Below are 27,265 nucleotides of genomic sequence, written 5' to 3'. Positions count from 1 at the left end.
AGTGCGAGGTCGGCATGCTGCGGGGAGGCGAGCAGGTACAGAAGGAGGCGGATTGAAGAGGAATGGGCAATGAGGGAGAGAAGTACTGAGAGAGTGAGCTTTATAAAAAGTAGTGAGTGTGAGGTAAACGGCAAGGTTTGCACAAATGGGCCTTCCAAATGAAAAGGGCTAAGGTGAAGCCGGAGGCATGAATAATGCAAAGGAGGTTTGACGGCAAAGCTTTTCCTTGACAAGGCAGACACGCAGATGCAAAAACCTTCCAATGTTTGGGATGCAGACAGGCGGGTGAACATCAGATTACCCTTTGTTGTTTTCCTTACAGAAACCTAATCAGCAGCTAGGAAAGCAGGGCGTCATTCTGTTGTCTGTTTCCACCCCCGGAGGTTGTCCCGTGTATGGGTCAGCACCTTAGAGTGAGCGCTGATGGGCGGATATTCACTTGAAAACAAATGAAACATGTTGAATGGACTCCCACCGAGTCAAGAAATGTTCCGAAAACAAACCTGTAACTTGAAGGTTTTTGTTTTTACTGACAACAAGAACAGTTTTTCAGGAAGTTGATATGACAAGATAAGGGGCTAGGATGAAGTTTAGCAGCCAGTTGGCACAAACATCAAAGCATCTCTATTTACATATCTGGACATATGACAGATGAAATTTGGACCCAGCGTCGTTTTCTGTGTGATACATGGCATCAAACAATGATATTGACCTGTCAAATTGACTTTCATGTCCCGCCTTCCATGGTGTCATCACTTGAGAATCTCCATTTGTCTTTTTCTGCAGCATACCATGCATTGTCTTGCATAGTCACAGATTTTGTCTTCCCTATTTCAACAGTTCGAGTGGTTAGTGCGCAGACCTCACAGCTAGGAGACCAGGGTTCAATTCCACCCTCGGCCATCTCTGTGTGGAGTTTGCATGTTCTCCCCGTGCATGCGTGGGTTTTCTCTGGGTACTCTGGTTTCCTCCCACATTCCAAAAACATGCTAGGTTAATTGGCGACTCCAAATTGTCCATAGGTATGAATGTGAGTGTGAATGGTTGTTTGTCTATATGTGCCCTGTGATTGGCTGGCCACCAGTCCAGGGTGTACCCCGCCTCCCACCCAAAGACAGCTGGGATAGGCTCCTGCACCCCCGCGACCCTTGTGAGAAAAAAGCGGTAGAAAATGAATGAATGAATGAATGAATTAATGAATGAATGCTTTCCGTTGTTTAATCGCCAAATGTAGCAAATTGACTTATGGACAATGTAATTTTTTCCCATCTGAGTTTAGCTGAGCATAGCAGCAAACAGCATAGAATCCACTGTCCTCCTACCCATGATATTGACCATTCAAAGTAACTTTCATCTCCTACTTTCCAAGTCAGCGCCCATTTATTTATCCGTCGAAAATGTTGCTCAGTGTTTACTTCATCTAATCATAGCAGTAAGCTGCATATGATGCACTTTCCTCGATGCTGACCTTTCGAAATACACCTGTCAAGATTGTAAAGTAATGTAAAGACATCCAACCTGACTATTATCCTCCTCCGGTAGGTAAATCGCCAGCTTAGAATGGCATAGCGGCTGTGCGTTTGACCCTTAATGTTTGATAGGTCAACACTTGATTGATCCCTAAGGAAGTTTAGGGAAGCTCTTAATGAATCCGCAGTGTGTTCAATTAATGTTGACGTGGAGTGTTTTCCTTGTGGAGGACCAGGCTTCACGCTGTTGTCAAAGGCTCGTTACTGTCCCTAAACATGTGATTTGTCATCTGACCCGTTTCAGTTCACTGGAGCGTAAACGTTCGAATACTTTTTTAAAAATACAACAAAATACCGTAAAGCCACTCTAGGGATGCGAATGACAATCCGTGCAAAGTGAATGAGTTATTGGGCGGGAGGTGTCTGCCTTTTACGTGAGTTATGGGAAATGTGACAGAGGAGGTCAGTCAAGCTCGGTGCTGTTTCATTAGCTTGATAAGCTTGATTGATTTTTGATTTAACGATGGAAGCCATCACAGTTCGGGTCATTTGCGTTTTATCTTACCGGGAGTTTCAACCTCAAGGGGGCGGGCGCTCTGGCTTTTCTCTTTTACATTTTGATTTAATGCCAAACCCTCGACTGTCTCCCCGCAGCATCAAGATGGTGCTCATGTGGACGAGCGGGGACACCTTCAAGACAGTTTACTTCCTGCTAACCCAAGCACCTGTGCAGTTCTGGACTTGCGGCCTGCTCCAGGTAATTGTGGACTTTGCCATCCTCTTCCAAGTTTACTACTATAGCCGCTACCCGCAAAAACCGGCGTCACACACAGTCTCCCACACCACGAGTGCCAAAGCCCTTTAAGACCTCTTCAAGAAACGAACGTGAAGATGACACAGAGCGGGTGTCAGCACCAGTACCTCACAAACTGGTTACAAACCAATCCGAAGTGTTTTTCTTTATTAATGAGCATTCTCACTCAATATGACAGCAGGCGATTACTCTAGTATTTGGAGGGACACCCATAGGAAGTCAATGGAGGACTTTCCAGAAGATTTTTAAGTGTTTTCACGTGGAATTTATGTCCATTCATCCAGAAGAACATATGGATCTCCTTCTTGTCAGAGATTGATGTCAGGATTCTGAAGTTTAACTCCAAAAATGCCTTTATGGACAAAGAAAAAAAGACCTTCTCCAAGCGTTCCTACAGAACTGGAAGCATAAACATTGCTAAGGTGAAGACTTAGCATGCATGCGGAGAATCTCTGTGGACCACATATGTGGATTGACTGTTGCATGGCCCCCTTCTTCTGCCTTAAAAGATACGGCCAGACATGGCTCGCTACATACAGTATGTGGACCACCCAACTCAATTTGTATGCATTATTGAATGTAACGCATAGCATTTGGTGTTTGTTTTTTACGCTACGAATCATCTTAGAACAATCAAAGGAGCCATGTGTATCAAACGTCTGCAGACCTCCTTGGATTGGATGTCCTTACCTCTTTGTCCACTTGTTCTTAAGACTCAAGGACCACTTGGAGAACTCTTTCCACTGGGAACGATGGCCAAAGATGACTTGTGTATGCTTCCCTGCACTACAACGCATATCTTCTCAGCCATCTTGCCTTCTCATGACCCTTATATTCATCATATTGCCAATATAAGAACACCCCATCGCCGCCTCCTCCTGCGTCCACATCATTTCATTTTCTTGCATGAAAATTCATTTCCTGTTCATTGGAGGTGAATGGTGAATCCCTCTTATTACCAGACCTTCCTCACCTGAAAGCCCTGCAAGCCATAATAATAAATATATATATATATGTGTGTCTTCCCACTGCTATTAACTATTAATCATGATAACTCTTCAGTGGAATGCACTGTTTCTGCTCCTCAGGAGCCATATGAATATTTAGCGAAATGCCAGTGTAGGACTGCTGTTATGCAGACAGGCCGGAATAACCTGGCAGGCTCTCAGCAGATTTAGTTTTTTCCTTTTCCCATCGAGACAGCCAACTTTTACAATGTCTCACTGTGTAGCTACCTCCGATACCAAAACTATCCTTTTTTTATAGTTTTCTTTTTATGAAACATCTATTTTCAATGTCATATTATGGCTTTTTAGCATCCACCAACACTGGATTGGAGGAAATGGACCAAATAAAAAGGACATGGACATACTCTCCCATTGAGTTTTGTGTATTTAAATATGCTTGCATTAATGCGGTACTTCTCAAATAGTGGGACATGGACAGGGAGCCAGTGTATGTACAGTAGATGAAAGTCCTGCCTGCTACCTATTAGCATTTTGGGAAAACCCCAATCAATTGAAAATGCTAACAGCTAGCATGCTAGCGCCGCATGCATCGATCAATGTACTTTTTAAAATATATATTTCAATTATGCTTGTTGTTGTTTGAGTAACATTTAAGCACAATCCAGTATGTGTTGAGGTGAATGATGCCCGATGTGTTCAGGTACTGGTGACGTTTTTAGGAGGCGTTGTCACTGTATATCAAACGTGGTGTCTCCTGGAAACAGTCCATTCATAATGAACAAGGAACACAGACAAAACAATTTAGGATGTTCAGAACAACAGACATGCCATGCAAATTTCAGCGTCTGGCTGCATGTAATGAATTGTTAAACCGACCCCTTTGAGCTCAGGAGTTCATTAGAATCCGTGTTACATTTTTCAGAGGAGGTTCTTCAAAGCAAAACATTCATCCCAGGTTGTTTCATTCCACCATCCATTTTGAAAATGCCTTTATTAAAAAAAAAGTCATACAGTATTGGTGTGCAAGAGTTACATGCTTTGTGTCTCCAGCCTCTACATGCCAGTGTGGGATATTAAAGGAGAGCACAGCTTGATGAGCCTCTGATTGCTTCCATGCCAATGACACTTTGCTCTAATGCTTTAAAATGCTGTCTTTCTCTCTTGACAAGACACTCCAGTCGCACAAAATCACAGTTGCCGTCGCAATTTGAGCAAATCCAAAGGGCAGCTCATTATTTGCAGCGGCTGACTCGGCTGTAAAGTGTGCCGGGAAAGTTTTGCCTCGCGTTTTTGTACTTTTTGTCCAAGTTTGTTTGGCCCTGCACTCCTTTTGAAGCTGCATATATGTGACTAAAGGGTTGTCAGCGACTGATACACATTCTAATAACATCGACTACTAAAACTCCACACAACATTCATTTTGTGAACTCCCTGATGTGTTATCCTGCTTTTATCCTGAATTCTTTTTCTTTTTTTTTTTTACAATATTTGAGATAGATTAACACGGACAATTTCATCACCTCCAACATACAAGATGAAAAATTAAAGTTTAAACCTGAACTGTTGAAATAGGGAAGTATTATACAACCCGCTATAATCATATTATAGCGGTGTATGTTTATACTTATTTTCTTCACTGTATATATATATATATATATATATATATATATATATATATATATATATATATATATATATATATATATATATATATATATACAGTGAAGAAAATAAGTATTTGAACACCCTGCTATTTTGCTATTTCTCCCACTTAGAAATCATGGAGGGGTCTGAAATTTTCATCGTAGGTGCATGTCCACTGTGAGAGAGATAAACTAAAAAGAAAAATCCAGAAATCACAATGCATGATTTTTTAACAATTTATTTGTGTGATACAGCTGCAAATAAGTATTTGAACACCTGTGTATCATCTAGAATTCTGACCCTGAAAGACCTGTTAGTCTGCCCATTAGAAGTCCACCTGCACTCCATGTATCATCCTGAATCAGATGCACCTGTTTGAGGTCGTTAGCTGCATAAAGACACCTGTCCACCCCATACAATCAGTAAGACTTTAACTTGTAACATGGCGAAGACCAAAGAGCTGTCCAAAGACACCAGAGACAAAATTGTACACCTCCACAAGGCTGGAAAGGGCTACGGAGCAATTACCAAGCAGCTTGGTGAAAAAAGGTCCACTGTTGGAGCTATCATTAGAAAATGGAAGAAGCTAAACATGACGGTCAATCTCAATCGCAGTGGAGCCCCATGCAAGATATCACCTCGTGGGGTCTCAATGATTCTAAGAAAGGTGAGGAATCAGCCCAGAACTACACGACAGGACTTGGTCAATGACCTGAAAAGAGCTGGGACCACCGTTTCCAAGGTTACTGTAGGTAATACACTAAGACGTCATGATGTGAAATCATGCATGGCACGAAAGGTTCCCCTGCTTAAACCAGCACATGTCAAGGCCCGTCTTAAGTTTGCATATGACCATTTGGATGATACAGAGGAGTCATGGGAGAAAGTTTTATGGTCAGATGAGACCAAAATAGAACTTTTTGGTCATAATTCCAATAAGCGTGTTTGGAGGAAGAAGAATGAAGAGTACAATCCGAAGAACACCATCCCTACTGTGAAGCATGGGGGTGGTAGCATCATGCTTTGGGGGTGTTTTTCTGCACATGGGACAGGACGAGTGCACTGCATTAAAGAGAGGATGACTGGGGCCGTGTATTGTGAGATTTTGGGGAACAACCTCCTTCCCTCTGTCAGAGCATTGAAGATGGGTCGTGGCTGGGTCTTCCAACACGACAACGACCCGAAGCACACAGCCAGGAAAACCAAGGAGTGGCTCCGTAAGAAGCATATCAAGGTTCTAGCATGGCCCAGCCAGTCTCCAGACCTGAACCCAATCGAAAATCTTTGGAGGGAGCTCAAACTCCGTGTTTCTCAGCGACAGCCCAGAAACCTGACTGATCTAGAGAAGATCTGTGTGGAGGAGTGGGCCAAGATCCCTCCTGCAGTGTGTGCAAACCTGGTGAAAAACTACAGGAAACGTTTGACCTCTGTAATAGCAAACAAAGGCTACTGTACCAAATATTAACATTCATTTTCTCAGGTGTTCAAATACTTATTAGCAGCTGTATCACACAAATAAATTGTTAAAAAATCATGCATTGTGATTTCTGGATTTTTCTTTTTAGTTTATCTCTCTCACAGTGGACATGCACCTACGATGAAAATTTCAGACCCCTCCATGATTTCTAAGTGGGAGAAATAGCAAAATAGCAGGGTGTTCAAATACTTATTTTCTTCACTGTATATATATACAGTAAAGTCTCATTATATCGATATCGGTCATAACTAATTACTACTTATTACGATACTATTTTCATTTTCCGGCAAATTTCTAGTCTTTTATGATATAATTAGTTCCGTTAGTACGATACCCGGTTATTATGATAATCCGGTTACTACGATGCCTTTTCATCTCCCGCCAGCCAATTTGGTCTGCTTATATCAATACAAAAGCAGCTTAAATCAATCTTTGCTTAAGGATTTCAATACCAAAAAAGAACACGGCGAACGGCTGCTTCCAGTCAACTTTATTTTTCACACTTCCACCACCAGAGCGCAGCACACACACCGATTCCCGCACTTCCTGGTTCACAGGTCATGCTCAACCCGCCCCACATAGCTGGCCAAACACATGCCTGTATAGAATCTATACACACGAGAGAAACCACGAACGCAGTTGGTTCTTCTGTTGCAGGCATGTGTTTGGCCAGCTATGTGGGGCGGGTTGAGCATGACCTGTGAACCAGGTTTGCTTAAATCCTTAAGCAAAGATTGATTTAAGCTGCTCGACATTGTTCTATACTATAGAACAATGTTGAGTGCATTATTGCCCACTTTTAATGCAGTTCGGCGCAGGATCGGATATATGGATAGTCCGGTTATATCAGTATTTTTTCCGTCTCCCGAGAATATCGATATAACGAGACTTTACTGTGTATATATATATATATATGTATATATATATATATATTAGGGTGCATCAAAAAACACAATTATTGAATTTTGATATGGCTGGGTACTAAAAGTGTTCCAATATATGTAGAAACAACACATACAAAATATTTTCCCAATACATGATTATTCAGGGGTGCTACCATACATCTGTTTTTGTGGAATAAAATGGTGAACAGTGCTCACTGGTCGCCATGGAGATTTGAGGTCAGCAAAGACTCTGAGGTGATCTTTATTTTTTTGTTGGTATTTATACTCCTATTACATATTACTACCAAATTTGTGGTTCTGTCTTTGTAATTTGAATGATTTGTAGCCATAAATAATAACAATAACAATAAAACATATATTTACTTTGATAACCCTATAGAAAATTATTCTGTATAGAAGTTCATTGTACTCAACATTTCCAGGTCAACTTTTTTAGATTAGACAATTAGACTAGAAATTGCACATTTTCCGAAATTTTACAAAAGTTTATGTGTGAGGTGGCACTCCTAAATCTCAATGGATTTCCTCAAAACTTTGCAAAAGACATTTTTATGTTCATTAGAAAAAAATGGAATGCCAGCCAAATTGATATTATGAAATGAAAATTTCCCATTCAAATTTGATGCACCCTAATATATATATATATATATATATATATATATATATATATATATATACACACTATTTTTGCACCGTATGATGACTTATATCTACATAGTATTATATATTGGCTTATACTGTAAGTCGTTATTACCATAAAGCAGTGCTTCTCAAATAGAGGGGGAGGCAGGGTGTTCAGTCTGTACAGTACAGGTAAATAATGAGATCACTTTCTCAATAGTATTTCAAATGAGGGGTGGGAGTTGCAAAAACATTTCTGTCCCCACTGCATGACAAAAATAATTGGGAACCACTGCTGTAACTTATCTAAAAGTCACTAGAAAAAAAAACGTACGTCCGTATGTCCATATACTGTGTGCATGTGGTTCACGAATTGTGATGTAAGTCGCTCACGCTGTACACAAAACATAAAATACAGTAATAAAACACGTAATACAAGAATTCACCACGACAGTGCAGAATGAGGAGGAATGATGAGAGGACAATTAAGTTTGCTGATGTTGTTTTGACGTGGTTTGACCGACAATAGCCTGTTTTGTTGATGGACCATCTGTTTATTATTCGTACTTCGTCTGTGCATGTAGTTTGTTCTTTTAAAGTGCATTACTTCTTAAAGGAGTCATGCGTTACGGACCAAATTAATAAATTCCTGCACACACGCTGTAAATGGAGGACCACCTGTGTCTGCATGTATGCGCAATGTAACTGTCACTATATATCAGATGTTAAGCTCATCTTCCATCATGTGTTCCGTCCAATGGAGTACAGACGGTGTGTGTAGAGTCGGTCTTTTTGTCGTTTTTCCCCGTCAACCTAATTTCCCAACAGACTGCCGAAGCCCTTTCATTGTGGTTGTGTTCGTGTGTTCTTATAATTAGCTTGGCACACTTCATACACGGAATGAGACTGTCAGAGACGGGGAATGGAAATGAAAGGACATCAATAATTGTGATAAACGGCACACACTCTGTCTTTCCGCTTCACACAATACCATGTCAAATATTTAGCGTTGGCTTCAACCGGATGCTCGCATTTAAGTCTTTTTCTTCCTCGAATGTTTGAGAGCATTGAGTCGTTCATTCGCCGTGACCCTCAAGTCAAGTTTGAGCAATACGCTGGTGCATTTTCACGCAAAGCTAAAGTTGAGTTTCAGGTTCTGAAGCCCGTGGAGCCGCTAAGTTTGGACGGGCGCTCTGTGAGGAGCCATGGACTTCCTCCGCTGCACAGATGAGACCACAGCCTCCGTGGCGGCGTGATAGCTGTCCATCTCCTGCGAGTCTTCACTGTTCTGTGACTTGGTGCTGTCCTGCGAGTCGGGCTTCTGCCTCAGGGCTCGGTTCTGTTCCTCCTTCAGTTCCACATAGGAGCGCGAGAAGGTGTGAAAGATGGACGTGACTGGGAAGGCCATGAGGAGGATGCCGCTCAAGATGCTGCTGAGCGCCACCACCTGGCCGGGGATGCTGCGGGGCACCATGTCGCCGTAGCCCACCGTCGTCATGGAGATGACGGCCCACCAGTAGCTCCCGGGGATGCTGGTGAACTCTTGCTTGGCGCCCAACTCGCTCTCGGCGAGGAACACCAGCGGCGAGAAGAGCGCCATGGCCACACACAGGAAGAGCAGCAGCAGGCCGAGCTCCCGCGTGCACCTCCTCACCGTCAGTCCGAGCGTCTGCAAACCCAACGAGTGGCGAGCGAGCCTCATCACGTAGAAGATCCTCAGGGCTCGCAGGACGCGGAGGACCAGCCCCACCTTCTCAAGGTAGTTGTTTCCCGAGCCCGCCGGTTTGCCGCCCACAGACAACGAATCCACGATGAGGGTGATGTAGTATGGCAGGATAGCCACCACGTCGATGATGTTGAGAGGCGTTCGCAGGAACGTGCACTTGCTCTGAGTCTGGATGAAGCGCAGCATGAACTCCAGAGAGAACCACGCCACACACACCGTCTCCAACACAAAGATATTGTAGCATCGCTGGGAGCACTCCCCCTGCAGACGCAAACCACAAGTAAGTCACCACACAACAGAATAATTCCACTGCACTAAGAATGGCTTTGAAAGGCATTGTTTTTTGCGGAAATTAATGCCATATTGAACGGCGCATCCCTTATTGGCATTTTTTTTTTTCAATGTACAAAGTGTAATATTATACTTATTGCTGTTCAACTCATGACCTGGGGTCTTCCTTGTCCTTTAAATCAGTGTTTTTCAACCTTTTTTGAGCCACGGCACGTTTTTTTTACATTGGAAAACATCACTAAGTCTATAGGAGGAACGAGCTAGGTGTTGCCACACGGACCAATATTACATTGCTCTGCCAGTCTTTACACCACGGACACTCCACAGTAGCCATGTTTACATGAGGAGTTTTTCTCTTTACGAATTACTTTTCCGGAAACAATGGTATCCATGGAAAGGAATATTCCAATCTCTTGTCTACATGCGTCGCTATAATCAACAAGAATAGTCAATTGGGCATGCCCAGTAAAACGTAAACACCAACATCACGTGATACCGACTTCCCCGAGTTGTTCTTTCTCTTGTTGGAATAATTCCGTATTGCCAGTTTTTCTTGAAATTTAGTTTGGATCAAAAACAAACTTTCCGTATCAGTCCAGTGCCGATTGCTGGCCTCCATTTTTAAAACTGTAGAACGTCTGGATCTGCGTGTTACGTCATATCTGAGCATGCGATATGATAAATTTAATCAGGACAAGATCAACTCGGTACATGTTTTATATAGATATATATTTTCTTTTGACTTATGGACTTATGAATGGCGTATAGAAGGGTTTAGATTCTGTTCCACAGATGGCGCTAATGTACACGAAAGCTGCTTGCCAACCGCCAATAAACAACAGAAGAAGAAGAACGCACCCTGACAACTTTCCGTTTGAGCAGCTACAAGATACCTCAGTCGGATTGGGGAAAGGAATATTCCACCCCTGTTAATCCGATTATATATTCATTCGGATTGGCACTATTCTTTCGGAATGAGGCGTATACAAAGGTTCAATTCTTTCAGTTTGAGCAAATAAACCAAATGCAATTGGAATATTTGGGTCCACGTATACGTGGATATTGACATAATATTTGCAAATGATGATTAATAAATGCTAATTATAAAAAGTGATATTGGATAATTCCTCACGGCACACCTGACAATTTCTCAAGGTACACTAGTGTGCCGCGGCACAGTGGTTGAAAATCACTGCTTTAAATAAAGGTGGCAATCACCTGACACAATGAATGCATGTACTGCCACTCCGTATTGAAATATTCCGCTTACTAATCAACCTTATTCTTTTTCTTTTTTTTCTACCAAGGCCTCTGTAACAGTGTTCATAAATATTTGAGGCAATAATTACCAGATTGTTTGGTTATTAAGTCCATGTCGGCCCTGAAGCAGAGTGAAAAGAAATAATTCTTTTGATCTTCATGCATCTCAACCTTCTGTAGCTCTTATTAAATGCTGCATTAAAAGTCACACAAGTAAACTTCTATATTGAAGACTATATATCAACATTTACTCAACAGTGTTGCTTTTGCCGGTGTATTTATGTATTTATAACCATCCGTTCTTTAGGGAGAACATTAGAGCCAATACATCGTTTAAAAATATATATATATATATATATCTCCTATTCCTTTTTCAATCTGCTGCCTATAAACTGTTTGCTTGCATAGCACACACAATTCCCAGTGCAGAATCCAATCACTCAGGTTTACAAACCTTGGTGCATGCATGCTACCTAAAAGCCTGTGTAGCTTTTATGTATTGTTCCGCTGGCTGCTTTATTTGGGCCAATGTGTTTATGAGCCATGTTCGCTTTATTTTATTGTCTCTCTTTGCCATTATAGCCATGACAAAATCCCACAATGGTCCGTGGACCTTTTGTGCTGATGGAAATAAATCTTTTTTACTTTGGCTGTAGCAGTGAAGAGCGGACAAGAAGTCCAAATGATCCCCCTCCGTGATAGATGATAGATGACACTTCTTCCTTCAGAGTGAACGGCTGTCTAAGTCTCAGTCAGTGGAAATGAAGGATGTGTGACGTCTTTTCTGCACGCATGACAAAAATCCTGACATTCAGCGGCCTAGTGATGATCTATGGTTCTAGTTTTGGAGACCTCAAAGTGAGTGAGGATTTACCTCCAGAGGAGGTTGGAAGGAGATAAATGCAGCAGAGCTTCTAATGATGCTCACGTGAGCACAGTGGAACGTTCCAGTGGAATAAAATGACCTGTTTCATTCTCTGTTCATCCACAGAGAGTGGACAGAGGACTGTCAAATGTGTGCTAATGCTTGAAATGGAATAGCCATTAGATGAGAGGGACAGGCTAAGTGCCCGTCATCGGCCTCGGCTCCACTGTCTCCACATGACAGGGTCAGATGGGTCGTGATCAAAGCCCTTTCTGGGTTCCACAACATCACAATTAAATTTAAGATTTTTCTTTTTTTTTTTGATGGCACTCGGTAGGGCGCTGGGACCTGAACCTTATCCAGTATGCAGTGAGGCATGCTGAGTTTCTTTTTATTCATTCATTCATTTTCTACCGCTTTTTCTCACAAGGGTCGCGGGGGTGCTGGAGCCTATCCTAGCTGTCTTCGGGCGAGAGGCGGGGTACACCCTGGACTGGTCGGCTTCTTTTTATATTACACATTTTGGCGATATGAACTTTAATTGGAATTGTATATAATTATAACATAGTAGTACATTCCACTGTATTTAGAATTGTTTTATTTTTGTTCTTACGATATTCATATTAAGATTAAGATTGATACATTATTTCCTGTCCTGAACCATCTAAAAAAGAATGAATGGGGGGCGATCCGCTGGAGAGAGTCAGTCAGTTAAGTAGTTAGTGCTTAACCTGGCGAGGAAATATATAAAGTGAGATGAAAATATAACCTCTTTGGAGGAGGTGATATGTTTAAGTGGCGTAGCTATAACAGCTTGTTACATGACACTACTTTACATACATTATCATATTTCACACACTTGACGACAACAACAACAACACAGGAGCCACAAGGTCACACAACGCAACATAAACGCACGCCATGGTTTGCCTCCTGCGAGTGAGGATGTGATGGTTTCATTAACGCAGGGAGGATCTGCACTAATGTAAAACCCTGCCTGCCTATCAAGCCTAATGGATGCTCTGTAATGGCACTGGGGGGGGTGTAAGTGGGCAGGCCCTGGGTGGAAGGAAAGAGACTCTGTCATTAACACACACCATGTTGGGTCCAATTGCATGGAAACTGCTTGTCGGTGGCGAGGGTGCAGCAAGTGTCTCCTAACATGGTAACAACAATCCATGCCGTCTGGCACCACAACATCGCTTTGTGGGAATCAAACAATACCACCGTCTTGTTTACCCTGCGAGAGAAAGTTTACTTTAGGTGGATTAGTCTGCATAAACAGGACTTCAACAACTGGCGTGACAATGACTGTAAACTACAAGTAACACACGCTTAAAGGGCCAGCGTCACCTTTTTTTAAACCATGGTATCTGCTTAACAGATAAGATAATCTTATATCGTGTCATATAATGGGTCAAAGTTTAACAAAAAATATGTTTTTAGACCGGCGGCACGGCGGTCTAGTGGTTAGCGTGCAGACCTCACAGCTGTGGAGTTTGCATGTTCTCCTCGTGCATGCGTGGGTTTTCTCCGGGTACTCCGGTTTCCTCCCACATTCCAAAAACATGCTAGGTTAATTGGCGACTCCAAATTGTCCATAGGTATGAATGTGAGTGTGAATGGTTGTTTGTCTATATGTGCCCTGTGATTGGCCGGCGACCAGTTCAGGGTGTACCCCGCCTCTCGCCCGAAGACAGCTGGGATAGGCTCCAGCACCCCTTGCGACCCTCGTGAGGAAAAGCGGTAGAAAATGAATGAATGAATGTTTTTAGACAAGAGTTGCAGTACATGCAGAATGCTGCTGCTCGAGTCCTGGCTAGAACAAGGAAATATGACCATATAAGTCCAGTGCTTAGATCTCTGCCCTGTCTTCTTGTCAACTTTAAAACAACATCTGTGTTTGCGTACAAGTCTCTTAATGGCCTTGCAGCAAAGTACATCTCTGACACGTTAGATCCACAAAAACCATCTCGGGCTCTTGGAAGCTCAAGAAGTGTCTACTGTGGGTGCGTGAGGACAACTTTTTTTCCACTCTATTATAATGTCAGACATTAGTGACCGGAATAGTAGCTGTATTTCAATAGGTTTTGGCTAATAATACACCACAGTCTTTATTATTTCTGAAAAACCATGATATGGAGTGATAATAGCAGGTTGATATTGCGATGGACGACTGTATCGCGGTATAAAAGGTCAGTTATGAAATAGCCAAATACTGTTGCAGGTGTCGTCATTGGTTGTCGCCAATCATCCACAGGCCTTACAGTCTCCATTAAAGATGACACAAGACATAGCATTAATTTGAAGCCAAGATAAGAAATTCACTTCAACTAATCCTCACTCCGCTTTGATTCTTCATCCTCATCATGATGAAAACCACTTCACCCCTTACTTGATGAGACATTGGGTTGTTTCCTTTAATCTGCTTATTAAATGAATTAGTTGACTAAGGGGAATTAGCGTGATAAAGGTGAGCCTCAAGAGGGGCAACATGCCTGTTTTGGTCACCAACTATGACAGCATTGGGATAAAACCTAAGTAGAAAAGAGTTTTCTCACCTACGGTGTTTGGGATAATAAGATTTAAATGTATGGATTAACACTTAGTTTATATAACCATCATGTTATATAAGAGCACGTGCTATAAAGGCACAAAAATCCCAAAATGGAGAAACCACAATCTATTTTCCCCTACTGTGACCGCGTGGTTGTTTACCCGTCTTTGTGTTGCCTCTATAGAGTGCATTTGCAGGGGGGGCTCTCGAGGTGGCAGCGAAAGCAGCGGAGGCACAATAACGCCGTTCACAAGAAGCCCCCGTGTCCCTGCGCCTGTGTCTCTTGTCAAGATGATTTACACTGAAGCGCGGGAACGCTCGCTGCTACTGTACGTGGGCTGCTGCATCAACATAATCATAATTCTACTGTAGCAGCATGCATCCCTAAGGCTGGCCTGCTAAAACAGGGAACCCACTTAGGACCCACTGTTTGTTTTTGGAAATGATTTAGTAGGTGGTAGGTGCTTTCTTCCCTTATTGGGAGCCACAGGAAACACCAATATGCCCACAATTAGGGGCAGAAGTGATTGAATTATACTTTTTTTTTAAACAACTTTGTAAACAAGGGAACTTATTTCAAAGCAGTGTTAACCACTTTTCCACCAAGTTAGTATCGTTTTGTTGATCACTGTCATTCATTCATTTTCTACCGTTTATCCTCACTAGGGTCTAGACTAGAGTGCTGGAGCCTATCCCAGCTGTCTTCTGGCGAGAGGCTGGTGGCCAGCCAATCACAGGGCACATATAGACAAACAACCATTCACACTCACATTCATACCTATGGACAATTTGGAGTCGCCAATTAACCTAGCATGTTTTTGGAATGTGGGAGGAAACCGGAGTACCCGGAAAAAAGCTTCCAAGATCGCATGAGATCGGGCCTTCTCAGGGTGCGAAGGGAAACTTCTCAAAGAAGTGAAATTGTGTTTCGAGACTTGGTCGTCAAATGAATCAAAATGGATGTAGCCAGGATTGCTATTGCGCTGCCTAGACGGGCTGCTGTAGAAGTCAAAATGGGACGTAAGCAGGAAGACGGCTCCACTGAACACACCAGGTGACCGCGTGGTTGTTTACCCGTCCACCAAGTGGATTACCTTGACTCGCAGCCCAACTATTGTGCCGCCTAGATGGGCTGCGATGGGGGTCAAAATGGGAATTAAGCACTGAACACACCGAGAACTCAGATAGCTCTCAATAGTTTTGCTTTCACAAAAATCATCAGACTGGACTTCTGAGGAAGAGAATTGGAGCCTCAGGGTGCCGCTGGTGAGAGATTTCATTGTTTTTTTTTCTGTCCTGTGAAATCGAGTGAACTCACCCTCTCTTCCTCCTCTCTGAGGTCGGGCATGGTGCTCACACACAGCGTCACAGCCGTGATGGCCACAAACAACACCGACAGACAGGCGAAGATCTTCCCAGGGATCCCAGAGTGAGGGTTCTCCACCATGTCCCTCAGTCTTCGCATGCACCCCCCCGTGGGGTTCTCCTCTGCGATGCTCCCCAGCTGCTGGTTCTCCTCGCAGGACTGCGGTGAGGTGAGCTCGGCCTCCTCCTCCTCCAGCCTCTGCAGCTCCTTGTACTCTTCCTGGCGGAGGCGCAGCTTCCTCAGGCAGCACCAGTCCAGGTTGTTCTCCTCCACGCCCCAATAGAGCAGCTCCTCCTGGAAGGACAGGGCGCACATCTCCCTGAGGAGCCGCAGCTTCCCCGCCGCCAGGAAGGTCACGATGGTGCGGAAAGCCGAGGGGCTCCGGTCAAAGAAGAACTCATTACGGGTGCCGTCGTAGTCGTCGCACACGTCCATGATTTCGGCCTCGTTACTGCAGCTGTGCAACTTCCCCAGCCTGGTCATGGGGAACTCCTGCAGTGTAGACCAGGGGATGCGGTACTTGATGCCACCCACGTTGATGATGGCCGCACCGTCGTCGCCGCCACCCCCGCCGTCTTGTTGGCGGGCCTGAGGTTTGAGGAGGAGCTGGGCCCGCTTGTAGAAGACACCCTTCTTGGAGGAGACCTCCTGGGGGTTCTCCACACGCTTGAAGTGGAAGGTGGTGAACTGGTGGTCAGTGCTGCCCGCCAGGAACGCTACCTCCTGGTACATGGCGGCCACTTTGCTTCACAAGGGAGGCGAGGAGGGCAGCGGCTTGTCAGCCATTCAGCAACACGTCAGCATGTTTCTGTCACACAAGGAGGAAGACATTTCAATTCAACAAAGTTCTTTCCTCTTGCAGTCAAAATGGAGTGCAGTACTTGGTTGCCACCAGCGGAGGTGAGGTTGCATAAAGATGTCTGGGCAGTGCTTGCAAATAATCTTCCTAAATGTTCTTTAGTAGACTTTATTCCCATAATATTATAACTTTGTCCATAACTTCATTTTACAAAAATGACAACTTTATTCTGTTGTTTTTGTTTTTGTAATATTCTAAATCTTTAATATTTCACTCTTTTACTAGATTGACATTATTGTTCATTCATTCATATGGCTTTTCTCCATGATAATAACCAAATAACATTTTCTTTTGCTGGAATGTTAATGTTTAACTCGCGTAATGTATTTTCTTACCTATTTCTTCATCAAGTTGACATTGCTTAAGAAAGTGCATGCGTCTCATCAGTGCACAAAGTGAATGAAAAGCAAAGAAAGGCGGTGAATAGCGTGCACAGGAAACATGCATTAGCCAAATGACGCTCCCTTCAAGGGCATGATGTCTATAATAGACTGTTTCCTAAAGACCTACAGAGAGCCTGATAATGCTGCTTATTGACAAACTGACCTAAAGAGTCTATAAAGACATAAAAGAAGTAATGGCAGCAAATGGGTGAGGTATAAGAAGAAGAAAAATACTCTGAAATCACCATTTCCCCTTGGATGCACTTACTTCCTGGTACACACTGTGACAATAACAGCAATCACACTTGTTCTTTTTTTTTTCCTTGCTGACTTTCCTGCACTCTACACAGGAAGGATCAAGCACGCACGTCGGTGAGGTTGCAGTGTCCTAACGCTTCTTTTATTTAAAGAGAGCATCTGGATGCACCACTGCAGAGTGCTTCTGACTGGTGATTGACAAGCCTTTCTAGGGACCCCAGGATAACTTGTGTCTAAGTCACCTTCCTTGTCTTGTCTCCTTTCAAACTAAACCAGCACAAAGGCGCGCATGCAGATTCCATTCAGGAGAGCGTATACGCATCACGCTGGAGTCTGGAACGACGACCCCCTGATGAGCTGCCAAACGGGGGCTGATTGGCCTTCATCACTCAAACATGAGGACGACTCCTTTTGGGTTGGAAAATGGCTGATGCAAAACGTCTGTCAAGTGCTGTAACAATCATAAGAGAGGCTACTCGGAATGACACATGAGGGCCTTTCACAATCTAGGGGGGGGTATGTGTTTTTTTTTTTTTTCAAGTTATGAGAGTGCTAAAATATCAGTATGATGTAAACACCAACCACCATCAAACACATGTATGTGCTATTTTAGTGACAATAATAACACACTTTGTATTCTTATATTAAGCATTTAATCAAAACCATCTTTAAAGTCAATGGCAATTTTATTATACAGTAGTCATCCCATTTGCTAAATGTTGAATAATGATAGGGCGGCACGGCGGTCGCGTGGTTAGCGCACAGACCTCACAGCTAGGAGACCAGGGTACAATTCCACCCTCGGCCATCTCTGTGTGGAGTTTGCATGTTCTCCCCGTGCATGCGTGGGTTTTCTCTGGGTACTCCGGTTTCCTCCCACATTCCAAAAACATGCTAGGTTAATTGGCGAGTCCAAATTGTCCATAGGCAAGAGTGTGAATGGTTGTTTGTCTTTATGTGCCCTGGCCACCAGTCCAGGGTGTACCCCGCCTCTCACCTGAAGACAGCTGGGATAGGCTCCAGCACCCCCGCAACCCTTGTGTGGAAAAAGTGGTAGAAAATGAATGAATAATGATAATAAGTTATTTTGAGTGTTTTCATAATTACAAAAAATTATATTTTTCATAATTATGTTTTGTATATGTATTTTTTAAAATATTTTGTAAAATAATCAGATATATTTGCTTATATATGCCTCATGCAAGTACTAATTCTAAAGATATATTCATATTTTTATTTTAATATTACATATGTGGATTGCATGTGTATTTAATTCATATTAAGATAATATTTGTATAACTGTAGTAGCGGTGCTCCATCCATCCATTCTTTTTCTATGCCGCTTGTGGGGGAAAGCTGGAGCCTATCCCAGCTGGTCCCCAGCCAATTACATAGAAATATTTTTCATTGCATTTGTTTAAATTTTAAGTTAACAAAATATGTTTGCCTTATTTCCTCCCCAGAGGAAGACTAGTTGTCTAAAGAAGAGGCAGGACACCTGAGCACATGCTGCCCAGCTTGGCTGATGCCACTTCTCACCTATGACCTCTCACCTATGACCTCCTGGTGTCCTCTCAACCCTCCCAGCTGAGGGAAGGGTGAGTATAATAGTGGCAATAGTGTCAGTTGTTGGTTTGGTGACAGCCCCCCCTCACAGGAAGATATGATTATGATACAAAGTGTCCATGCAGGATATGATTCTAATGAAGTAAAAGTGTGATGAGGACACGACACCACCCACTAAGACATCACCCCGTGTGTCCACTCCATAAACGCTCCTCAAGCGAGCTTTTGAAGCGCGCCTTTTGAGTCGACTGATTGTGTTTTTCCCGCTCGTAAAATAGCAGTAAAACTACTTACCCGGCTCGCAGAGTCCGCGTCCATCTGTTCCAACGCGCCGTCCACAACACGCAGCATGCCGCCAAGTTTCCCACGCACACGCGCTGCGGGACGCGGCGAGCAGCGAATCCACCCAGATGCGCATTTTTACGCACACGTAACACAAACAGAAAAAGGAAAAGAAGACGCTCCGCTAAATGTTGCACGCAAGAAAAGATGAAGTGTTTCTTCTCGGTCACATGGCTCCTCTTGGTGCGGGTGATGTGTGTGTGTTTTGGGGGGGAAGACAAATCCAGAGGTGATGCTTTCTCTCTCTGCCGTGCGTGTGTGTGCTTACAGTACAGCGTGACATCGTCAGGGGGAGTGTTTGCCTACCTACTACCTCACTGCGTGCATTACTTGTAGTCAACAGCACAGAACTTGAATATTTAAACCATGGAGTACATTGGTGTACTTCTTGTAGCGATATCACTACATATTATAGCATGGTAATGACACCAAGGGGTTCAACATGGAGGCTCACTGGGAACCTTCTGCTTTGTGTCTTTGATCTTTATCGGCTATTTTTATGTCATCGGAAAAATATAGTATGGCATTTCACATTCCACTCTCTGCCATCTCTGTGTGGAGTTTGCATGTTCTCCCCATGTGTGGGTTTTCTCCGGGTACTCCAGTTTCCTCCCACATTCCAAAAACATGCTAGGTTAATTGGCCACTCCAAATTGTCCATAGGTATGAATGTGAGTGTGAATGGTTGTTTGTCTATATGTGCCCTGTGATTGGCTGGCCACCAGTCCAGGGTGTAGCCCGTCTCTCGCCCCAAGACAGCTGGGATAGGCTCCAGCACCCCCTGCAATTCTCGTGAGGATAGGCGGTAGAAAATGAATGAATGAATGAATATGTCAGCATCAGTACTTCTAGTAACCAAGACCTCCATTATGGCCAAACTGTTACAGAAGGGGAAAAACTTTAGTTTTGCATTGTTTTTTTTTTTTTTTTTTTAAAACAACCCAAGAGGGCGGAACGGCGGTCTAGTGGTTAGCACGCAGACCTCACAGCGAGGAGACCAGGGTTCAATTCCACCCTCGGCCATCTCTGTGTGGAGTTTGCATGTTCCCCCCGTGCATGCGTGGGTTTTCTCCAGGTACTCCGGTTTCCTCCCACATTCCAAAAACATGCTAGGTTAATTGGTGACTCCAAATTGTCCATAGGTATGAATGTGAGTGTTAATGGTTGTTTGTCTATATGTGCCCTGTAATTGGCTGGCGACCAGTCCAGGGTGTACCCCGCCTCTCGCCCAAAGACAGCTGGGAATGAATGAATGAAAAACCCAAGAATCTATCAATCTGCTTTAAAAGAGAAGAGTGTCACCTTTGTCAACACACCTCTAATAGCAAGGAAGTGTGCTCTCACATGAACTTTGTGTTTTCTGTCTTCAAATGACACTTCTGTCAACACCCCTCCGACGCCAAAAGTGTGTTTCCTATCTTTGAATGACAGGAGTGTCACTCCTGTCGACACAATAATTTTTTTTCTTCTTTATTTCGAACATCATCCAAAGCACAACAAACCAAACATAAATCAACACAAATAAAAATACCTATGTACATATAAACATAGATTCCAACCTCATCCCAACAAAACATATTATTCCTTGTCTAGCAGAATGAAAACCCCACATCCAAGCACCCTCACCCAGCTTGAGGCACCCAACTACGTGCCAAGAGCAACCAGTTCATTACTAGTCATTGTATCGTACGTAGTCCAGTACAAAAGAAAGAAAGAATGAAACCACTCCAACTATACAGTCACCACACTAGTCATCACAAGCTAACATGGATATAAAAAAACTTCAATATTATGGTAATTTTTCAGTGAGATTTAAAAATAAATGTGAGAGAAAAAAGAAAAATATTTTTTAAAATACCTCAAATTAAATAATCACATTAGAGTCTTACTACTTCCCTATTGTCACTGCTATCCCAACGACAGTGTAACAGCAATAATAGCAAGACTGTGTTCTTAAATGAACATGGCAGCAAAACTCGGTTTTCGGTCTTCCAACGACAGGAGTGTAACTGCTGTCAGCACACCTCTTTAATGGCAAGACAATGTGTTGTTACATGACTGGCAGCAATTATATATATATATTTTTCATCTTTTAATGACCCCGCCTCTCGCCCGAAGACAGCTGGGATAGGCTCCAGCACCCCCGCGGGGCGCCACGGCGGTCTAGTGGTTAGCGCTCAGACCTCACAGCTAGGAGACCAGGGTTCAATCCCAACCTCAGCCATCTCTGTGTGGAGTTTGCATGTTCTCCCCGTGCATGCGTGGGTTTTCTCCGGGTACTCCGGTTTCCTCCCACATTCCAAAAACATGCTAGGTTAATTGGCCACTCCAAATTGTCCATAGGTATGAATGTGAGTGTGAATGGTTGTTTGTCTATATGTGCCCTGTGATTGGCTGGCGACCAGTCCAGGGTGTACCCCGCCTCTCGCCCAAAGACAGCTGGGATAGGCTCCAGCACCCCCTGCGACCCTCGTGAGGAAAAGGGGTAGAAAATGAATAAATGAATCTTTTAATGACAGGAGTGTAAGTGCTGTCAACACACCTATAATGACAAGATTGTGTGTGGCCCCGTCATACATCAGCGTCATTCATATGATGTTTTCCTTTGGTTCCTTTGACAGGAAGAGGTCGTTGCGGGTGGTCGGTGCGTTGTATAGGTGAGCGGCTGTGGTCATCAATGTGGTAAGCCCTCTCTGCCGACCTTGGATTAGGGCGAGATCTGGCCCCGAGGTGAGCATCTCATTAACGGCACAGGGGTCAGCCTGCCGCCAGCATTCACTCAGGTGGAGCCCTTGAGAAAAAAAAGAAGCTGTATGTTTGAATAAAATCAAACAAAAATGCGATCGATATGTCTCGAGGAGAACATGCTGCTTTAAATCCCTCTGCAGTGTTTGGATTTAAATTGGACGGGTGGGAAATTTAATCAACAACACACAATTCCCTCACGGAGCACAAACGAGCGGAGATGTTTTGATGTTGCGGGACGCACAATGTGCAAAACCAATCATAAGAGGAGGAAGTGGAGAAACTAGCAGAAAAGGTTGTCAGCTTTCGTGGAGGTGAGATGAAGTCAAAGTTCATTGACCGCTCGGCTGAGGCAGCGTATTTGTCCAAATGTCATTCAGCAATGTCACATGCTAGCGCCGTGCGGCTAATCACAGCCTCATTCTTATCAGGCGACACGCTGCTGATTACAGAAAGCCATCCACAACGTGCTTCATCCCGGTGTGCCGTCGGAGCCGTGCTCGTCGGAGCCGTGCTCGTTGGAGCCGTGCTCGTTTCCGCTTTGTATTTGTTCTTTGTTATAAATGAAAGCCCCAAAATAGCTGGCTGACGCAGGGCGGTTGAATTAAATATGATTTTACACAACAAGCCTGGAATGAGGAGTTGATGGAGTCAGACAGGAAGTGGCTGGAGGCCGCCATCCTGCGAGAGGCAGTTTCTCCATCCCACCTCATGGCTCCTGGAGGGGACGTTAGAGCGACTTTCCTCTGTCCATTCAGAAATCCAATTACATTTCGCCACTTTTAAGGATACTTGGACTCTTGGTTTTAAATCCCAGCCGCTTCTGTTACTTTGCTTCCTTACGCGTGTTAAATACTTCAGCATTGCGGTGCGTTGCGTGTCAAATATAAAGTAAATTAAAAGCTGCAGTTGGCGCCATGTTTCCACTGGATCACCGCGTACCTTATTTTTTATTTATGAAACGTCTAATCAAGTAACCTTGAGATGAATAAATAACATGTCGTCACATAAGGCAGCTGCAGCCTCACTTGCCGCCTTCGCCTTAGTTTTTGGGGCAGGTAACAAGAGTGACAGGATAACTGTGTGTGAGCTCTGCCTAGCAACAAGTGGCCGGGAGAAAGAATGCCGGCCTTTCTGGACATGATGATGAATGGACCATTAGGATGAGTCAAATGAAGCTCCTGTGGCTAGCTCTAATAATGTCTCTGGAGTTGGACGCTATTGACAGCTTGTTCTCCTGCGGGACGCATTGACTTTAAAGTATACCATCGCCGAACCAGGGCCACGAGGGATGATTACCACCATCACCTTCCATCCGCAAAGTGACAAAAACACCCTTAACATGTACTCTCTGGTTCTACCCTATCTTACTTATTGTGTGGAAATATGGGCTAATAACTATAAAAGCAATCTTCACTTGCTAAATGTACTGCAAAAAAGGTCAGTAAGGATAATTCATAATGCCGCCTACAGAGAACATACTAACTCCTTATTTCTAAAATCACAAATACTTAAACTTGCTGATATAGTTAATCAAACAGCTAAAATAATGCATAAGGCTAAAAACAACCAATTACCTAAAAATGTCATCCAATACTTCTCTACAAGAGAGGAGAAATATGATCTCAGGGAAGAAGTACATTTGAAACACTTCTATGCTAGGACTACGTTATGCTAGCCATAGCATTTCAGTATGTGGAATCAAACTATGGAATGGATTGAGTAAGGACCTCAAACAATGCACAACGATGAGCCAATTCAAGAAACAATACAAGCAGTTGATGTTTGCTAAATACAAGGATGAAGAGTCTTGAACCAGTCATGATGTGCTATATATATCACTATATTGACACTTACTATGGTACCCATTATGTCATTGGATGCTCATATCACCTCCTACTTCGGTACGAGGTACATTATTAAAAAAAAAAAAAAAAAACCTAAACTGCATTATGGAAAGCAGGAAGTGAACAAATGTAACAGTTACTGATTGTAAAAGTACCAGATGGAGAGGTAGGATTTAATAAGCTTTGCTTCTTCTTACTCCTTTTGGACATGTGGAACTGGGAACTGATTATGGGATGTACTCAATTGTAATCTGATGCATGTTCAAATGAAATTAAACCATTACCATTAATATTAGTAGTGTGTCCAATGCCAGGACTAATGTACCACTGGTAAAAAAAATGTGCTGCTTCTTTAAAAAGCACACATTTTCCATAAAAAGGTGTGTTGACAGGAGTGACTCTCCTGTTTTGCAGAAAGAAAACAAATGCATTTGAACTCCCGCTTTGCCAAATACGGCGAGAATGCTAACCGTGCAACACAACCAGGAAGTCTGTTGCATTCCAAATTAGTAAGCACTTGCAAAAAGGTCCCCTGTTTGTGCTTAGAAGCCTAAAAAACTAGGCTTTTTTCTTCCAAAATTCCACTTGGCAGCCTATTGTGTACACAAGAACCTCAATGAAGCTGTTCTGGTGCCATTGGGAAAAAACGTGTCCCTTATTTCACTTTTTGATGGCGGCACAGCAAGACGCAGTAACACAAATAGTCACAAAGGCATGATGGGAAACCTTTTACTGCACTCCCATTTGGGAAAGAAAGACCCCAGAATGAGACATTGGTGACTAAAAATGATTTTAAAAATGATATTTCAAATCATTTTTCCTCCATCCTCCATCACTATAAGATAATGACTGGTTTAGCACTCCAGTGATGAACGCAATACATCCATTGTGCAGACTTTTGGATTTGTTCCTCCTTAAATGTCATCAGGCGGCTCAGAAGCGGGAAGTGGGCGCAGGAAGTATCCCATGGAGGTGTCCACTCACTCGAGGCTTGATTGACACGCTCTTATATGCGTTCTTACAGTACGCGCCTTTATTCTGGTGGCGGCGCCCACGTGAATTAGAAATTCAAATCAGCGCGAAGGAAGAAAGAAATGTGTGCCTCGGTGATCTCAGCGGTGCTTTTCAGAGCAACATTTCTCTTTATTGGCTTCATCAGGTGGACCAGGGCTTGCTTGGCTTTTCTTGTGCCTCCCCGTCGCCCCACTCCTTTACCCCACCTCCAATGCATCTCCCCTTTTATGTGATCACATCTTCCTCACAAAGCTATCACTGATGGAACTGGCTTAATGACGCCTGACCCGGCGCGTACGGGGGAGAATTACATTTGTTTTGATGGCAAATGTCACGCATGAAAACTAAAGGAGCAGTCCGATGAGATCACTTCAGTGTGCAGCCAGCGTATTGTCATCTCCATCCAAGGCCACCAAACTAAACAAAAATCTCACTAGAGGTGTGCTGTCATTTAAGATAAATGACTTCCTGTGCTGCATTTCCTGTCATTTGTTGACAGAAGTGACAGAGACCAACAACTCTGTCACTTTCCTCATTCATGGAAAAAGTCACACAGTCTTATCAATACAGGTGTGTTGACAGGATTGACCATCCTGTTATTTAACGTTTGATGCTGCCCAGGGGTGTCACTAGGTTCTGAGGACACGGGGGATTTAGCCCCCTGGAGATGCACAGGATATGGATCAGAATGTATGTATGACAGAATGTAGTAGACATAAAAAAAAAATCCAAAAAACAAATAAGGAACAAGAACCGGGATATAACTTTCCAACTTTTGGACAGATTTAGTAATTTATTATTTATATTTTATTTTATTTTATTTTATTTTATTTTATTTTATTTTATTTTATTTTATTTTATTTAAATTTATTTATATTTATTTAAATTTATTTTTATTTATTTTTATTTATTTATATAATTTACACAAGTACACACAATCTACACTGCAAAACCGCTGCTCAAGCTCTGCAACTGTTCTGTCCAGTGGACAGTGATCAATTATGTAATTATGCAATTATTATATTATATATGCAGTTATTATATTATTAATTAGCCTATTATTATTACTGTCATCATTATTCTTCTGTTTATTACTATCAATCAATCAATCAATCAAACTTTATTTGTAGAGCACTTTTCATACATAGAATGTAGCACAAAGTGCTTTGCATGTTAAAAAAAAGACAACAAGACACATACACACACAGACTCGCACAGACACACGCACACACATAAGAAGTTTACTAAGTACTAAGTTAGTACTAAGTAGTAGGCTAGTATTAGTCTGCTTCCTTATTAGCCTGCTTTTGCCCTATTATATAAAATATAAAAGAGATTTTTTTTTGTAAAAAAATCAATAAAAAAAAAAAATCAATTAAAAATATCACATTATTTGGGGACTGAAGCCCCCCCCCCCCCCCCCCCCAAATAAGCCTAATGATGCTACCCCTTCGTGTAAAAAGTCTTGCCATTTGAGATTTGATGACTAGAGTGGCACTCCTAACATTTGTTGACAAGAGCAACACTCCTGGATTTCCTGTAGACAGGAATTTAAAAGAATGCAGTCTTCCCATTAGGTCTGGTCGGAACTGGTTTGAACGGTTCGGAACCAGTTTCAACTGTTTCAAATCGATCAGAGCCGGTTTGACCCGGTCTAAACTGGTCTAAACTGAAAGAGCAGCCAGCCAGTAAAAGGCTGTAAAACGCAGCATCAGCCTCATTGAAGTCAGTCAATACAGTAAAAGGTGCAGTTGTTGTTTGGCTTGACGAGCATTCCAGCCAACCAGGATGCTGCGTGGTCTCTAAGGCAATCAGCACAGAGCATGACTGCAGCAATAAGCCCAAGACCACAAAAAGCCACTTCCTGATTAATTAAGCCATTTTCTGCAGACACGAGAGGGCACACGGGGGCTCCCATTTTAGCCCGCAGCCTGAGCCCTTTATGAGGCCTGTAAATCAACATGGCGCAGACGTGTAATTTTTACAAAGTTACAAATATTTTTTTTATAATCGTTATTAGAGAAGATGACGAACGGCCCTGCCGGGAAAAATTCATCAAAAGAATTTGGTCCTGCTGCAGAGTGAAGGAATAGGCTTTATTGTTTGTCCTAAATATAATGTCATGTTTATACGTAGCCTAGCAGTAAACACCATGCATTCAATGTGATGCAATATAATGCAACACATTATAAAATAGTTTAATACAATGCTTCCTCAGCAGTGGCTGGAAGGGTTTATTTACTTATTTCTTCAATAAAATAAAATACAAAGTGTTAAAAAATAACACA

General features: G+C 42.9%; 2 protein-coding genes and 1 long non-coding RNA gene across 4 annotated transcripts in view; 2 read left to right on the top strand and 1 right to left on the bottom strand.

Annotated features, from left to right (window-relative positions):
- Positions 1–4,626, top strand: part of slc66a2 (solute carrier family 66 member 2) — a 16,061-nt gene extending 11,435 nt beyond the window's left edge. For both annotated transcript variants that reach the window (XM_058047528.2, XM_058047527.2), the window contains one exon: positions 2,124–4,626. In XM_058047528.2, the coding sequence (XP_057903511.1) occupies positions 2,124–2,334 (211 nt within the window). In that variant the 3' untranslated portion in view covers positions 2,335–4,626. The remainder of the gene's footprint in view (positions 1–2,123) is intronic.
- Positions 4,627–8,005: 3,379 nt separating this feature from the next.
- kcng2 (potassium voltage-gated channel, subfamily G, member 2) lies at positions 8,006–19,574 on the bottom strand. Its single transcript, XM_058047519.2, has 3 exons — positions 19,324–19,574; positions 15,916–16,771; positions 8,006–9,885 (listed from the first exon to the last, which is right to left on the bottom strand). Exons 2-3 carry the CDS (start codon positions 16,693–16,695, stop codon positions 9,073–9,075), a joined length of 1,593 nt encoding a protein of 530 aa, XP_057903502.2. The 5' UTR covers positions 16,696–16,771; positions 19,324–19,574; the 3' UTR covers positions 8,006–9,072.
- On the top strand, positions 15,683–23,592 carry LOC144899530 (uncharacterized). The gene is made up of 3 exons (XR_013627708.1): positions 15,683–17,979; positions 18,927–19,061; positions 21,993–23,592. It is a non-coding gene; the product is annotated as an uncharacterized LOC144899530 (long non-coding RNA).
- Positions 23,593–27,265: the final 3,673 nt, after the last annotated feature.

Source organism: Doryrhamphus excisus, linkage group LG7 (genome assembly GCF_037039965.1).
Source record: "Doryrhamphus excisus strain RoL-2023G ecotype Guam linkage group LG7, RoL_Dexc_Guam_v1.1, whole genome shotgun sequence".
In the NCBI taxonomy this organism is placed as follows: domain Eukaryota; kingdom Metazoa; phylum Chordata; class Actinopteri; order Syngnathiformes; family Syngnathidae; genus Doryrhamphus; species Doryrhamphus excisus.
The sequence above is the reverse complement of the archived record's forward strand: the minus strand, read 5'-3'. Positions and strand labels throughout refer to the sequence as shown.